This window comes from Adelges cooleyi, unplaced genomic scaffold (assembly GCF_023614345.1).
Source record: "Adelges cooleyi isolate 19-005CV unplaced genomic scaffold, UGA_ACOO_1.1 ACOO_flye_CR_arks_rails_tigmint_CR_PRNA_108, whole genome shotgun sequence".
Taxonomy (NCBI): domain Eukaryota; kingdom Metazoa; phylum Arthropoda; class Insecta; order Hemiptera; family Adelgidae; genus Adelges; species Adelges cooleyi.
This window is the reverse complement of record NW_026095761.1, coordinates 17,900,209-17,915,733: the sequence shown is the minus strand read 5'-3', so window position 1 is coordinate 17,915,733 and position 15,525 is coordinate 17,900,209. Positions and strand designations below refer to the sequence as shown.

General features: G+C 34.3%; 3 protein-coding genes across 3 annotated transcripts; 2 read left to right on the top strand and 1 right to left on the bottom strand.

The window, feature by feature from the left end:
• Window positions 1-68: 68 nt before the first annotated feature.
• Window positions 69-9,973, bottom strand: LOC126847301 (coiled-coil domain-containing protein 50). The gene is made up of 8 exons (XM_050587433.1): window positions 9,613-9,973; window positions 1,624-1,686; window positions 1,368-1,497; window positions 1,155-1,307; window positions 971-1,079; window positions 618-731; window positions 357-555; window positions 69-296 (listed from the first exon to the last, which is right to left on the bottom strand). Exons 1-8 carry the CDS (start codon window positions 9,704-9,706, stop codon window positions 154-156), a joined length of 1,005 nt encoding a protein of 334 aa, XP_050443390.1. The 5' UTR covers window positions 9,707-9,973; the 3' UTR covers window positions 69-153.
• On the top strand, window positions 7,081-8,195 carry LOC126847313 (39S ribosomal protein L10, mitochondrial). Its single transcript, XM_050587441.1, has one exon. The coding sequence runs from the start codon at window positions 7,328-7,330 to the stop codon at window positions 8,090-8,092; it is 765 nt and encodes a 254-aa protein (XP_050443398.1). The 5' UTR covers window positions 7,081-7,327; the 3' UTR covers window positions 8,093-8,195.
• A 297-nt stretch (window positions 9,974-10,270) lies between the features above and the next one.
• LOC126847269 (coatomer subunit beta') lies at window positions 10,271-14,829 on the top strand. The gene is made up of 11 exons (XM_050587431.1): window positions 10,271-10,460; window positions 10,547-10,705; window positions 11,181-11,373; window positions 11,437-11,784; window positions 11,860-12,713; window positions 12,786-13,124; window positions 13,211-13,445; window positions 13,509-13,873; window positions 13,950-14,064; window positions 14,146-14,282; window positions 14,634-14,829. The coding sequence occupies exons 1-11, from the start codon at window positions 10,458-10,460 to the stop codon at window positions 14,685-14,687; spliced, it is 2,802 nt and encodes a 933-aa protein (XP_050443388.1). The 5' UTR covers window positions 10,271-10,457; the 3' UTR covers window positions 14,688-14,829.
• The last annotated feature ends 696 nt before the right edge of the window (window positions 14,830-15,525 follow it).

Here is a 15,525-nt window from a genome sequence, read left to right as displayed (position 1 = left end):
ACAAGAACACAATTCTATAATTTGGTGGAATACCAGATAACAGGCTTTGATTAGTCTTTAAAACACAGTATTATTTAATCAACTATAATATAATATCAATAATGAAATATCACAATAACAATAATAAAAAAACATACACTATTTTTCGAAGTTTTATTTAAATACTTTAAAAAAAGATGAAACACCATCGGCAGCCTTAGACTTTTTTTTCTTTTCACCTTGATTACGCCGCTGCCCTTGAATGGGCATATAAGGAGGAACGTCAACTAATGGTGATGGCAAAACACTCGAAGAAGCTAAAATAATAGTTGAAATAATTAATAAACAAAAAATAATTTTGAAATGTTGGTACTAACAACAAGGCGCGTCATATTGTTTTTCCGCTCTCCTCTGGTTGTAGGTAGGATCGATGGCAATTGCAATATTTGACAGAGGTTCTTGAGAGACGACTGGCGCTGTATTTTCTGGTAGTTCTTCTAATTGTTGCTGTTGCTGTTTCTTCAACAGAGCTTTCTGCTTTGCTTTTTCACGAGCTCTTTTTAATCTTGATTTTTCCTATTCAACACATACACAGTGTGAATTGACAATTTAAAGTATATGTTTAAGGAGGAAAATACCTTATCTTGTAAGAGCTTAGCCAATTCACAATCTTGTGTTTCAATAGCAATCAATCTATCTCTGTCTTCAATGGATAGAGGACGTTCTTGGTCTTGTAGCCGTCTCGCCAACTCCTTAAAATCATTAGTTGATATTGAATTGTATGAAAATACAAGAGCCATGAATAATTTTATTACTATTTTACGGTCGTACGGTCTGATGGATTTGACGAGTGTAACTCTAGTCACGAATTTCAATATTAACGTGCACTAAAGATTACACCCGTCAAACACATTCAGTTTCTGTGTGTATTTCTAGGTTAACCTAAAAGATAAAACAATTTAATCGTTAATAAAAATGAGTCTTTGCTCACAGCGTCTTTTGCCTCTTGAATACGACGGTTTTGTTCTTCTTCATAATCAAGATCTTGTAAGATGTCATCAATATCAAACTCTGTGTATTCTTTAGGTTCTTCTTCTAACCTGTAAAATAGGGTAGGGGTATGTTGTAAGTATAATACAATTTTCATTGTTACCAATTCTAACCACGACTTTTACCTTATATCTGGTGCTGGGAGACTAGGCTTTTTTAAAATACCTTGTCGCACATGCTCGGTCGGAGCAGCAATCTTAAGACTGAGTTCTTCAGCATTTTTCTTTTTGGCTATGTGTCCTGCTAATTCCATGGCAAGTTTGAGATCTCTTTTTTCTCTGAAAACAAGTAATGTATAACAATCATTACAAAATCACATAATGGGAGATTGTACTTACTGTTCTTTGATGAAGGCACAATAACGCTGCTCAGCTTCACGTATTTCACGTTCCTGTTCCTCTCGAGCAGTCGGCAAATCTTGACGGACAATGGCATTTCGCGAACGATTGCCACTGTAGTGTTCGTCGACTAAAGTTAACAAAACAGTACACAAAATTGAAATATATCATCTTATTAATGCAGTTTTAATACACAATGATAATTGTTGCATTTTTTAATTACAAGTAATGAATTAGTAAAAAATAAAACACCGACCTTCCAGTTTTTGCAGGTGGTAAGCCAATGCGCCATCCTCGTGAACTAGCCATTCTTTGCACACTGAAATAACATCAAAGAGCTAATGAAAATAAATATTAAAAAAATCATAATAGTAAAATCGACTAACCATAATATAATAATCATCCTAATGACCCAATCATGAACAATAATAATAATAATACCGAACAGCTCTGGTTTTGTTAATAGGTGGGGAAAAAAAAACCAAAATAATATAATATTAAAATAATACCAACAAGCACACACGTCACACCGCGAAGGTGGAATAGTACCTGTAGCGTTGTCGAACCATTGTGTGTCTGGCTCGGGCCAAGTGAATAGACTGTGTGAGAAAAAATAATAATAATAACGACACGCACCAAGGCAAGGGTATGGAAAAAACCAAACCTACATAATAACCGTCATCGTGAGGTTCATTGTGACCCTATAGTCACAATGGATTCACGCCTGGACGGTTAACAACGTTGTGCGTGCGTGCGTGCGTCAACGCGTATTAAGTGCGTTTGGGCAACAGGTTTACCAACCGGTTGATTCGCCGCGGACGCCGACGCGTTCCACCGCACCACCACCACCACCACCCGGACAAATTTTATATACAGTATACACTCATCAGTCAGATTAAGTAAACGAAAATAATATTATATCAACGTAGTATGCTTGAAAAAAGTATAATATTATTAATATATATAGTACCTCTTCCGCCTCATCGTTTAACAACGAACCCCTTGCACGTCGGGGTACAACAGCCGCCGCCGCCGCCGCGATACTACCTGTATGCAGCCGTCATGCGGCAGGTGGTTTCTATAGGACGCCATTGCCCGACCCGAATTCCACGGGTTCGAAAACGTCGGGACACAAAAAACTCGCCGACGCGATTTTAGAGAAATAAAACTAAGATGCGGCGAAACTGGCCGCAGTCTGACGAGACGCCGCCGCACGGACCGCGGACAAGTAAATACTAGGAGGCAGGAGCCGGTCTGAAAAAACGTAAGCGGCACGAACACACTACACTATTCGCCGACGGCCAGTGACGACTATAGCTGCTAGCATCATTATGATGATTATTGTTGTTATATCGTGAGGCGTCTCTTGCCGTATGTCCCGGCTGATCCCCACCAACACGCACAACCGGTGGACACGACAAAGACGCACGGCCACGGCTGGCTAACAGGCGCCGCCCGCCGCCGACCGACGGACCGAGACGGCGTTCGGAGAGCTGCTTTGTCAGGACAAAATAGTGTTACTATACAACAAAGTTAATTTTTTTGTTTTTATTATTGAGGATGGGGGGGGGGGGCTGACCAACAACGGAGGAAAAATGACCCCATTTTTTTACGATTCGTTGATTTTTTATTTGATGAAATTTTGTTTAAACCACGCACGACGAACTACTGTGCGCACACTGTGTGTGAATAAACTTTACCATGTTCCAAAATGAATGATAAAAACACACAATATATATATTTATAATAATAATTATTCAATAATTTTGTCGAGATCATAAACGTATTAACTTATTGTTTTTTCAGTCACATAAAACAACAAAAACAGTTATACTACATTATAATATGGTACAGACGTTATGAAAATGTATATTTTAATTAAACAAAGTTTCCAGAATTTCCTACGTATATTGCGTTTTCTTAACGAAGGAAATCTTATGAAAATAGGCATGATTTTTCAAAATCAATCAAATTTATGAAAATGTAGGACCATAGATTTATAAAATGTATGCTACTAAACAGTAAAATGTAATTGCTATTCAAAATTAATAAGATGTATGTTATACTAATGATTAAAACTACTCGAATAAAAAATCTTAATAATCAATGCTATAAATGCTAATTAAAGTTTAATTGTTTTTAAATATTATTTTTGGTTGTTTAATTTCTAAGTATGTAAAATAAAAAGTTGGCAACATTTCACAACTTTAAAGGGTTGTTTCACAAAAAAAAACATTTTTCGAAAATAAATTTAAAGAAATATAACTCAGCCAATTTTCATGATAGGAGAACGATTTTGGTATAGAAATGTTCAGAATTTGAAGTAGCTATACTTCAAAATTTCATTTTTACGACAAGAGGTCCCTTTTCGCCTCGCATATTGTGCGCAAACAATGTTTTAGAATTTAGCTGGTCTCATACGAGTGGTCGTTAATTTGTAATTTTTGTAACTGCAAAAATCAGAATTACCCCCACAAAATGTATAGAATAAAATAAAATTATTGGTGAAGTAAATATTAATAGAAAATTACCAAACCTTTGAATTTTAATTTGTAAGTAACGAGATATTTTTTTATTGGTCAAATGTTATTTAAATTGTTTGTGTGCTTATGAGATCTTTCGTTTAGAACATGTTGTTTGTACCAATTAATGCAAATTATAATATTAATATTACTTATTGTAAAATACTTGTAATGTTTTTAAAGGTGTAGAATTTTTTCCGGCTTTAGCTTTATACATGGATTTTCTGACCCAGAATCGACCATGATCAGAACTAATCGTCGATTTTGTTGCTTTGCGCGATTTTCAAAGATGTTTCGACGGTCTCTTCTCCTCATTAGGGCCAATGAAACAATAGCAACCGTAATATTTTGAGACACTCACAACAATAGGAACAAGTGAACAGTCGGGCTGACGAATCTGATACATACGATGATGTGCATTGCCGTTGAAATCCAAACATAAAAAATAGATAGGTATCTGCTTCACGGGTATTGAATAAGAAAATATAATAATAATAATAAAAATAATAATATTCTTGGAAGTCGATCAGCGTTGTAATATTACTCTCTTATGATAATAAATATACTCTCTTATAAAAAAGGCCGGTGTAATAATTGTAACACGGGGTTTTATTCAAAACGAATCAACACACAGGCCGAAAGAAAAACGCTCGAATAGCGCGTCGAATGAATCATTTTGAATAACCACAGTATTGTATTATTATGTATTATTTATTATTATTAAGTCAAGTAAAATGAATAGGAAAAAAAACAGCGTTCGTGTCCGTAATTACACCACGCCGGCTGCATGTGAAATCTATTACCATTAGTCATTGCTCATTATTCACATTACTACATTATTAAATTACAAAAGCACAGCAAATGTGGTTTTTTTTTTGCTATCGAATCACAACGAAAACACGTTGGTCACACACACAGTCAATTATAATTATTATAAAACGACAGATTAACGTTTGTTTGTTTAATAATATGATATATATATTTTCCTGAAAAATTGTCTGAATACATAAAACGTTTAGCTCAATATAAATTTCACATGATCAGATCAGAAAAACATATTAATGATGAAAAGAGAAATTTTGGTCGTGATTACCATTTGACACGTGACCTTCGATTTCTGAAAGGAAAGTTCTCTGTTCTCTACAACCGCTTTTGAAAAACTTATAAACATGTACAATAAAAGAGGATGGTTTTTTTTTTTTTTACTACTAACACAATCTTTGAATTTAAAAAATAGAGAAACAAAATAATGGTTCACACAATACCAATTACCAAACTGACAATTAGCATTAACTTAGGTTTTCTTTAAGAAAACAGTCCTACCCAGCTCAGGTTTTTTAATTGATATCAAACATTGTTGGGTTTTGATTTTTTTTTAATTGACTTCTTTGTCATTTTAATACATATTACACTCATTACAACATAATAAACATTTAGCACGCACATTACAAAATACGTAGACAGCACAAACAACAACATGGTTAAGCTTATAAAGTTATACACAAACTAATAACTGCAAAAGTTCAATAGAAATATTATATGGTAGAGCCTAAGCTGTTTTAACCACTCCTAACTTAACATACAAATTTAAGTTAGAAAATATGTGTAAAACAATTTAACGAAGAATAAATAGCTGGTTTTTCTAACTCAGTTCAAAGCGTCCAAAAGTTAAGACTTTTCTCAATACTATTTACTAGAGAGTCTATAATATTATAGAAAAGAAAATAACGAATGGGCTCGAATAACCCATATCGAATTCTAAAAATAGTCTACCGGTGTACTACGCATAGCATCAAACAATAATGACCGAGACATTTCGATTTGTCTTTATTATCACATTAATTATATTATAAACATTTAATTACCATATTAGAGTGTAAAAATTATTGTTCACATAGAAATTGTTTGCAAAAACATAGTATTTTTTATTAGAACATCCTATACAATAGTCTAGTAATACGAAATACATTGATTAAACGATTACCGTAACATCTCTAGAAAGTCCACGCTAACTATTAACTAATAATAGATATGAAAGCTCATATAACGATGTGATATTAAAGGTTCGTCGATAAATGGTACAATACTTATTAATAAATATGTTTAATGTGTTCTTTTAAAATTATTATTATTAATCGGTGATATAAGTTTGAACGTCCATTGATTTGTATTTTATTCATTACCGGAAACACTTTAACATATTTTTGAGTTTTAAATATGATTGTTTTTTTTATAAATAACTATTCTTTACTTGAAAAATTTACAAAATTGTTTCCGGTAATGAATAAAATACAAATCAAATTATAAAGTACAATTTTTAAACTTTGGCACTTGGAACGTTTGACACTTTCACTCTTCATATAAGGTTTAGAGCACAAGGCAATATTTAACCTTATATAATATGGTTAAATAAAAAAATAGGTAAACGTACCTAATAAGAACCTATTATATTTATGTATCATTTTAGTTTATAACGTAACCCCATTATTATGTAAACAATACATATTATGCCGCTTATTTTTTTTTAGAAATTTAAACACTGATTAAAAATTGACACTTACATTGTACAAAAACTATTTCGTAACAAATAAAAAATTACTACCTAATGTGAATTTCTTGAAAATTACCGAACTAATTAATATGAGAAACTTAAGTAAAAGCGTTTGAATTAATTTCAACTCCCGAGTTTAATGGTAAATTGTGACACATAACTACCACAGAATAGATTAAAGCAGAAGAGTCACTTCCAATAAAAACAAACGGCCATTTTGCCTTTTAGTTATATTCACAATAAATTATATCTATACACAACTAATAATAATAAAATATGGATAATAGATCAGTATAACATGGAGTGGCTACTTTATTTAAACGGTCTTTTTTTTTAATGATATAAAGCGTCCCTTCGAAAATTAGTAGGGACAATGGGACACACTGCACAAAAAAGGGACAAGCCAGTTTTTAACGGGCCATAGGTCATCCTAGACTATAACATTAATTATTAAGGGGATTATACTACAAATTCGTAAACGAGAAGATGGCCGCTTTTACCGTATTTTTACCATGTTAATTTTTATTAGTGACTGGGGCCTGCAACTACTATACCATGTTCGAGTCATTATTATTACCGTAGATGGTAACACTGATTTCGAGAACGTTTTATAATTGAGGTTATCCAACATTGAAGATTGCACTTCGAAGACGAGTGACAACGACGAGTTGAACATTTTATCACTTCGATTTTGCGTGATTTGAATTTCTCTTCAATCTTTATTAAATATTTAACGTTTAGTATAAAAAGTGTCTTAAAACGAATTGCATAAACGGAGTCGATATGAATTAATTAAAATTAAAACATCTAATTATTATTTTTAACACTTGTAATACACTAACGCGTATATAGGTTATTATCATTATTAAGACTTACACGAAGGCGACATGTTGAACTGTTCGACCAAAGCTATTTGTAGTAAAACATTTTCGCCAACTGTAATCAGTGTACGTTACCGGAGGGTTAACGTACAAAAACCCCGAGCACCTCATCATTACAGGGCAACTATTGAAGCTCTAACACTACCAAAGTATGATTGGCCAGACAGAAACAAACTGCCTTGGACTGAAAGGTGCCCTAATCCGTTTTATAAAAGTAAAACTATAGTCGAAGACAATCCATACGAAAATATTTTGGCTAAAGAAGCACAGGACCTATTCAAACAGAGCGCTATGGTCGCAATTTTCCACAGGAATCCAGTGAAATACGACTTGGAATTTAAAGCGTACAAGACTTTTAAAATGGCCGGAATGGATTTGACTACTTACGGTAAAAGCACATTAAACAAAGCATTGGTCGGTACAAACTATGAAGCAGTATTGCAATTGTTCCAATCTCACAGTTCAATATTATTTAGTAGTACACCACAAGTACCAAAATTATTAAAAGTCATTAAAAAAATGCCACACTTAATACTATTAGCCGGTATAGTCGATGGCAAATTATTAAGTAAATCACAACTTGAAGACTATGCTAGTTTGGGTACTATTGATAATGCAAGAGCTCAATTAGTTAGCACATTGGACCAAATCAACCTAAGGTGTCTAAACAGGATTGGACAGACACAACTAACAATGGTACGTTATTTAGAAGAATATGGAAAAATGAAAGCAGACAATTCAAAAGAAAACACTACCGATGAATCCAGTTAATATTAAATAATGTATACATTTTACAATACAATTATATGTTTAATGTTTTTTTTCAATTATAGATGATTTAAATTTGAATAGACATAATTTAAATGATAAAAGGAAATCGATAAAACTTGATTTAATTTTTAATTTAATAGAATATATTTCCTATTTCCTTTAAATCTTCAATTCATTCTATTATCACTGTGACAGTTACAAACAACAACAAAATAAACATTACCTTTTTTTGGAAGTTTAAATTATAGGTCACTATGGTTTCTATAAGAAAACACGACTTAGTCCGTTAACTTGGTTTAACTCTACTCTTCCCTATACTTTTACTACCGTTAAATTCAGTGACAATTTTTAATGTTTTTTCACATAAAAATTTATTACATTTTTTATTAAAATTCTAAAAAAATAATATGACATATTTTAACCTTATAGAATCATTGCCAATGACTTTGAATCAATAAAAAAAATATTAGACTCATAAAATAGGCAATAGGTGGGAACATTCCCCTTATACTGTAAAATTGAGTGACATCCGACACAATGGTTAGTCAAAATAACTGTGATAACGCAAACACAAACCGTTCCAACCATACATTTTGTATCGTTAATACTATCGATAAGGTGTCATTTTGAACTGTTAAAATGTACCCCTAAAGAAATTACCACCAAAAATTAAAATTTTACCACTATCCAAAGTGTGTCTGATGTCACGCAATTTTAAGGTATAAATATATATACAACTTTTACAACTCAGTTGGTTTGCTATTTTTATTAAAATATATGTCCATAGAAAATTTTTTTTGAGGAACCGTCAAGTGATCAAGCTTTAGTATGAAACCACTGGTTTTATAAAATCAACGGTAAAAATATACCTATACAATATTGAAGTTTGAAACTTTATCTAAATTTTAACATGCGAGATTTTTTATTGAGTTATTAGGAGCTGATTATTTTTAAGGCTTTACAACTTTTCCTAAAATGATTTTATCAAAAATCACTTATGTCTAAATGCGTATAAAGCTTTGATCTTTAATTTAAAAACTATGTACTTTTACGATAAAATTACCAAGTTCTTCTAAAACATATGTTACACACAGATAAGTCGGTGCTCTCTTATGGATTTGTTTTTTATTTCTGTACTATATTATATATTTAAATAGGATTATAAATTTGGCTTTTAACTAGAGAAAAAAAAATATCCCGATCATAAAAGATGTAAGTAATTGTATGATTCGTATTGAAGGAAATGATCACAGCATAGGTAAACGTTGAACAATGAAAAGGAAACCTATTAGTTTCGCAAGTCCAGAACAGTTGGGCTACTAAATATTTACCGTAACTGTTCCTAGAGCTATGCTGGAGTGAAAGTAGAGGCTGACCCCGAAAACCACTTTCTTTGTCAAAATTTAGGACACTGAAAAGAGAGCGCAACCTCGTTTTATGACCAGAGCGCAACAATGACAATGAAAAAACCAGGTCGGTTGACCCAAAACGGTCGTGTGCAAACATAATAATATTATTACCTGCGTTGACCTTTCCTGGTTTGGGTAACGTGTCGCTGGTCTTCTTCCGGTTGGCGTCTTCCATGGACCGGACACCAGCGAACTGACCGTGCATGGCCGTCTGTGCTTTGCAACAACCGTCGTAGTGGTCCGCCGGCTACGACAGGTGGACATCGACCCGTCGACGTCTGACGGCCACTATTTCGTCAACAGACGAGAGCACCGTAGTTGAACACCATTGGCGACGCGGCACGTAGTCAAACCACAACAAACCAGTTGGCCGATAACGTCTGGCTGGCGTTGGCCTTCGGAGACAGCCGCGGTGCGCCAATACCGACCTCGTCGCAACGCAAACGACGAACAACAGTGTAAAGTATAAAACAACATCGTGCCACCTAGCCAACCTCGCATACGGTATTTACAAGTATAACATGCGGCATGCCTTATGCACTTCGTTTTGTGGGGAACGGAAAACGGTGGCGGTGCGCAACGGGCAGGAGGAGGGAGAAGAGGAGGCAAACCTGTTGCCGGCCAAGAACGAGCCGCGTTTCGACGCCGCATAGCCCAGTACAACAGGCTGACCGCGTTACAGATATTGGGGCTAGGCTTCCATATCGGCGCGGTTGGTATGCCTGCCGTACACGTCTGCGGCCGCTGATAATCGCACACATCGCCCTGATAACGAGCTTCTGCCGACGACAACACAATAATATAATAAACATTTTAAGTGAACTCACGTTGGGTGGTTTTTTTAATTTATATACAATTACCGTTTGCCAAATCTGAATGTGTGCAGTCTCGTAGTGATCTGTCGTGTGTTCAGAAATTTCCTGTCGACCGTATTGAAGGCGTGAAAAAAAAAAAAAATGGTAAGCCACAGAAAAAACGACCAAACATCGAAATCGTTACCGATGTCTCTTACACAGTAACTAATGTTTGTTTTATTTTTTTCCAGCCGTTACGTTTAGACATTAAACGCAACCTGACAGCTCGGTCAGACCGTGTCAAATGTGTCGACCTCCATCCGAAAGAACCGTGGATGTTGGCGTCTCTGTACAACGGCAACGTGCACATATGGAACCACGAAACCGCTACTTTGATAAAATCCTACGAGGTAAAACTGTTTTCTTGGTAACTCGAGAGATTGGCCGTAGTATACATAGTGTATTTGATTTTAGAATAAATTTTACTTTATCGGACTTTTTATTAATTTTCAATGTTAAATTATTGTTTTGGCAAATCAATAATCCACAAACTCCACAGGTCCAAAAGTTATAGCTTCTAGAAATTTAAATACTTGGTATTTTTATAAAAGAATTAAAAATAAATTAAAATGCTTGATAATTATTTTTCAATTAAAATGTAAATATCCTTAAGCAAATTATCAAAAAGGAAAAAACTTTCCCACAAAAACTATTCCCCGTCTTGCAAAAGTGGAAGCATCAAATTCAAAATCATCTTAACATAACAATTTAATTAAAAATCAAAATAATGTCTGGTAAAGAAAATTTGTATATTAATACTAACATGAATATAATTTCCAGTTTATTGTTATTGAAAATTATGTAATTGTTTTTTACTCATGATAGGTTTGTGAATTGCCTGTTAGAGCAGCTCGTTTTGTTGCTCGCAAAAATTGGATTGTTACCGGTTCAGATGACATGCAATTGCGTGTCATCAACTACAATACTTTAGAACGTGTTCATCAACTCGATGCTCATTCGGATTATTTGAGAAGCATCGCGGTACATCCGTCGCAACCGTTCATACTTACTAGCAGTGGTAAGTGTTTCACTAAGATTTTTGATATTTGAAATCAATGAATACTTAAGTAATCGTTTCTAGACGACATGTTGATCAAACTATGGAACTGGGAAAAACAGTGGGCTTGTCAGCAAGTGTTTGAGGGACACACACATTACGTTATGCAGATCATGATTAATCCGAAAGACAATAACACTTTTGCTAGTGCGTCATTGGATCGTACAATTAAAGTATGGCAACTCGGCTCGTCGACTCCAAATTTCACGTTGGACGGGCACGAAAAAGGAGTTAACTGTGTAGACTATTATCATGCCGGAGACAAACCTTACTTAATATCTGGTGCCGACGACAGGCTAGTCAAAATATGGGATTACCAAAACAAAACATGCGTACAAACATTAGAAGGACACGCTCAAAATATATCTGCCGGTACTGTTTAATAACTTTAAAACTATATAGACTTTAAATAGTTTCATTGACTTGAACATTTTTTTTTTTTAATAGTATGCTTTCACCCGGAACTTCCTATTGTGTTGACTGGTTCTGAAGATGGCACTGTTCGTATTTGGCACTCGGGCACGTACCGATTAGAGTCGTCTTTGAATTACGGTTTAGAACGTGTTTGGACAATTTGCTGCTTACGCGGTTCAAATAATGTGGCGTTAGGGTACGACGAGGGCAGTATAATGGTGAAAGTAGGTCGAGAAGAACCTGCCATGTCGATGGATGTTCATGGCGGTAAAATTGTTTGGGCCCGACACAGTGAAATCCAACAAGCCAACCTCAAGGCAATGATGCAAACAGAAGGAACGGAAATCAAGGACGGCGAACGTTTGCCCATTCAAGTGAAAGACATGGGAAGTTGCGAGATCTACCCGCAGTCTATATCTCATAATCCGAATGGTCGATTTTTGGTGGTGTGCGGCGACGGAGAGTACATCATATACACGTCCATGGCCTTGCGTAACAAAGCTTTTGGGTCAGCTCAAGACTTTGTATGGTCTTCGGATTCTGAATATGCGATTAGAGAAAATTCGTCGACAATCAAAGTGTTTAAAAACTTTAAAGAAAGGAAATCATTTAAGCCCGAAGGCGGAGCTGACGGCATATTTGGTGGTTATTTGCTTGGCGTGAAATCTGTTACTGGCCTGGCATTGTACGATTGGGAAAACGGCAACTTAGTGAGGCGAATTGAAACACAGCCGAAACACGTTTTCTGGTCGGAGTCTGGTGAACTAGTTTGCCTGGCCACTGATGAAGCATATTTCATTCTCCGTTTTGATGTGAACGTACTTAGTACCGCCAGGGCGTCCAATTTCGAGAGTGCTAGTCCTGATGGTCTGGAAGACGCTTTTGAAGTAATTGTCTATATTGACCGCACGGCATTGTGCAGACAAAATGTTATCTATTGACTTAATTTATTATTGCAGGTATTGGGAGAAGTACAAGAAGTCGTTAAGACTGGTTTGTGGGTCGGAGATTGTTTCATTTACACAAACGGAGTGAACCGAATCAATTATTACGTGGGCGGCGAAATTGTCACTGTATCTCATCTCGATCGTACAATGTATCTCTTGGGATACGTAGCCAAAGAAAATCGTCTTTATTTAGGCGACAAAGAACTCAACATCGTTTCTTATAGCCTACTAGTGTCCGTGCTGGAATACCAAACGGCGGTCATGCGAAAAGACTTTGAAATAGCCGATCGTATTCTACCATCGGTGCCGTCTCAATACAAGACAAGAGTGGCCCATTTCTTAGAAAAACAAGTAAACGAGAAATATAAATTTTAAAAAAAATAACTTTTTTTATCAAGCCTTAATAAACACTGTTGTTATTTATTTTTAATTTTCAGGGTTACAAAAAGCAAGCGTTAGTCGTATCAACTGATGTTGAACACAAATTTGAACTAGCTATTCAACTACAAGACTTGGCCAAAGCTTATGCATTAGCGAAAGAAGCTTCGAGTCCTCAAAAATGGAGACAACTATCTGAATTGGCTACGGCGCAATCCGACTTGGAGTTAGCACAAGAATGTTTACATCAAGCCCAAGACTACGGCGGCCTACTTTTGTTGGCCACTTCTTCTGGTAAGTTCTGGAATAGTGCCGAAGTTTTCAATCTTATAAGTAAAAATCTATTCTATTTTGCAGGCAACAGCGAAATGGTGACAAAATTGGCCGAGAGCACAAGTGCAAACGGCAAAAACAATATATCGTTCTTATCGTACCTACTTTTGGGTGACCTAGATAAATGCCTACAGCTATTAATCGACACCAATCGACTTCCCGAAGCGGCATTCTTTGCTCGATCGTATATGCCCAGCAAAATGTCTCACGTGGTCGGTTTGTGGAAAGAATCGCTCAGCAAAACCAACGTCAAAGCCAGCGAGTCTTTAGCCAATCCCGACGAGTATGAAAACTTGTTTCCTAATTACGAAGAATCACTAAAAACTGAAGCGTATTTACAAGCCGAAAGGAGAAAACAGTTACCGGCAAAAGCGTACGCTACTACTCCGGTAAGTGTAACCTGACAGCATGGTAATATTATAGACTTGGTAATTACATATTGATTGTCGCTGTTTTTGCTCTCAGTTAAATCACGAAAGAAACTGTCTGGAGGAAATGAAAACTTCCGGCACGGAACAATCGTTGTTTAACATAGACGACCATACAAGTGAAATAAAAGCCGAAGTTTTCAGTGCACCTCGTATGTATTTATTTTGAATTAAATATAAAAAAAATATAAACTATGTCTGAAACTCAAACATAAATATATAATTATTTTTAGCCGTTGAAAAAAAACACGAAGACCTGATCTTGCCCACGCCGCTAATCCCCTCCAAAGTAGATGATGATTTTGAAGACGTCGATAAAGAACTCGAAGCAGAATTGGAAAACATGAATTTAGACGATATCGAGTCGACGGTAAGTAATCGAATTCACATTGTTGTTTTTAATGTCAGACAGTGAGCGTTGTTCGAACAGTGAAAATCTTTGAAACAAATAATAAATAAAAACAAACTAGTATTCATTATTTGTCATTAAATAATTATTTTCAACAAGTAATTTGTTGTAAACAGTAGAATAAATTTGTGATAAATTACTAATTGATTAATAAAAATATTATTTTTTGTTTATTAAAAAAAAAACTCGAATGCATTAAGAAACTGTGATGACCCTTAATAGACCTTGTAAAAAAAAAAACCACCCCTTCACACATTTACTTAATAATAAAATTGAATATAATAATTAAATATTTTTTTAATATATTTTCAGGGCGTGAATCTTGATGCAGAGCTTTCCGATGAAGACGATGATGATTTTGAGTAAATATGGTATTAAACCATTATGGTTATTAAACATAAAAGAAACCTATCTAGTGATATCATTGTTTTGGATTATCAAATTTAATAGCATATATTTATAAATATAAATATTTATTTTTTATTATATTTGTTTTATATTTAGTGTATTATTTTTTATTATTAATTACTAAACTATTAAATACCTTATTGTGTTGCCTATTCATTCCATAAGTTTGTTTGAACGTATTATTTCCATGAGAACAGAAACAATAGCTATGATAGTATGTAAAATTGTTATTTATTGTTATAGTTCAGTGTAAGAGTTCATTCAAAACACCATCAAACTGATCGTACTATTTCCCTCCATATAATATTATAATATGTTAACACACGATTCGATCAATTTTGTTGTAGTTTCAAAATATATTGCAATTAAATTAAACTACTAGTCTTGTTAATTCCATGTGTTCACACGGCACGATAAACATTAAGCACTTAATATGCATCTATTTTACATTAAATACTTATTTGATTACTTCGTTTATTATATTGTATTTTGTAAGATTTTCTTAAGAACATTAGCTGGGCGTTTATCTTTATTGTAAATATTTTATGATGTTTCTAAAAATATACAATTTAAATACAAGTACAATTTTTTTTATCTTTTTATGACAACATAAAAATATTGTTATAATATTTAATAATTTGTCACCTAACAAATGACATAGATGGGGTACAACTTTAATATTTGTGTTCCACAACAGATTGTATTCCAATTGAACTTCTTCTACTCAGATTTTGCCAATAAATAATTATTCCGATTCTTATAAAAAAATAGAGTATTTCTTCTTCTTCTAAAAAAA

What these genes read in the sequence shown, in the direction of transcription:
- LOC126847269 (XM_050587431.1), top strand. An exon ending in GTCTGGAAGACGCTTTTGAA is followed by an intron (nt 12,714 to 12,785) that starts GTAATTGTCTAT and finishes TTATTATTGCAG; the next exon opens with GTATTGGGAGAAGTACAAGA. An exon ending in CGAAGTTTTCAGTGCACCTC is followed by an intron (nt 14,065 to 14,145) that starts GTATGTATTTAT and finishes AATTATTTTTAG; the next exon opens with CCGTTGAAAAAAAACACGAA.
- LOC126847301 (XM_050587433.1), bottom strand. Translation starts at nt 9,706, where the DNA reads ATGCACGGTCAGTTCGCTGGTGTCCGGTCCATGGAAGACGCCAACCGG. An exon ending in CCACCTGCAAAAACTGGAAG is followed by an intron (nt 1,498 to 1,623) that starts GTCGGTGTTTTA and finishes TGTTAACTTTAG; the next exon opens with TCGACGAACACTACAGTGGC. An exon ending in CTAAGCTCTTACAAGATAAG is followed by an intron (nt 556 to 617) that starts GTATTTTCCTCC and finishes TGTGTTGAATAG; the next exon opens with GAAAAATCAAGATTAAAAAG.
- LOC126847313 (XM_050587441.1), top strand. Translation starts at nt 7,328, where the DNA reads ATGTTGAACTGTTCGACCAAAGCTATTTGTAGTAAAACATTTTCGCCA.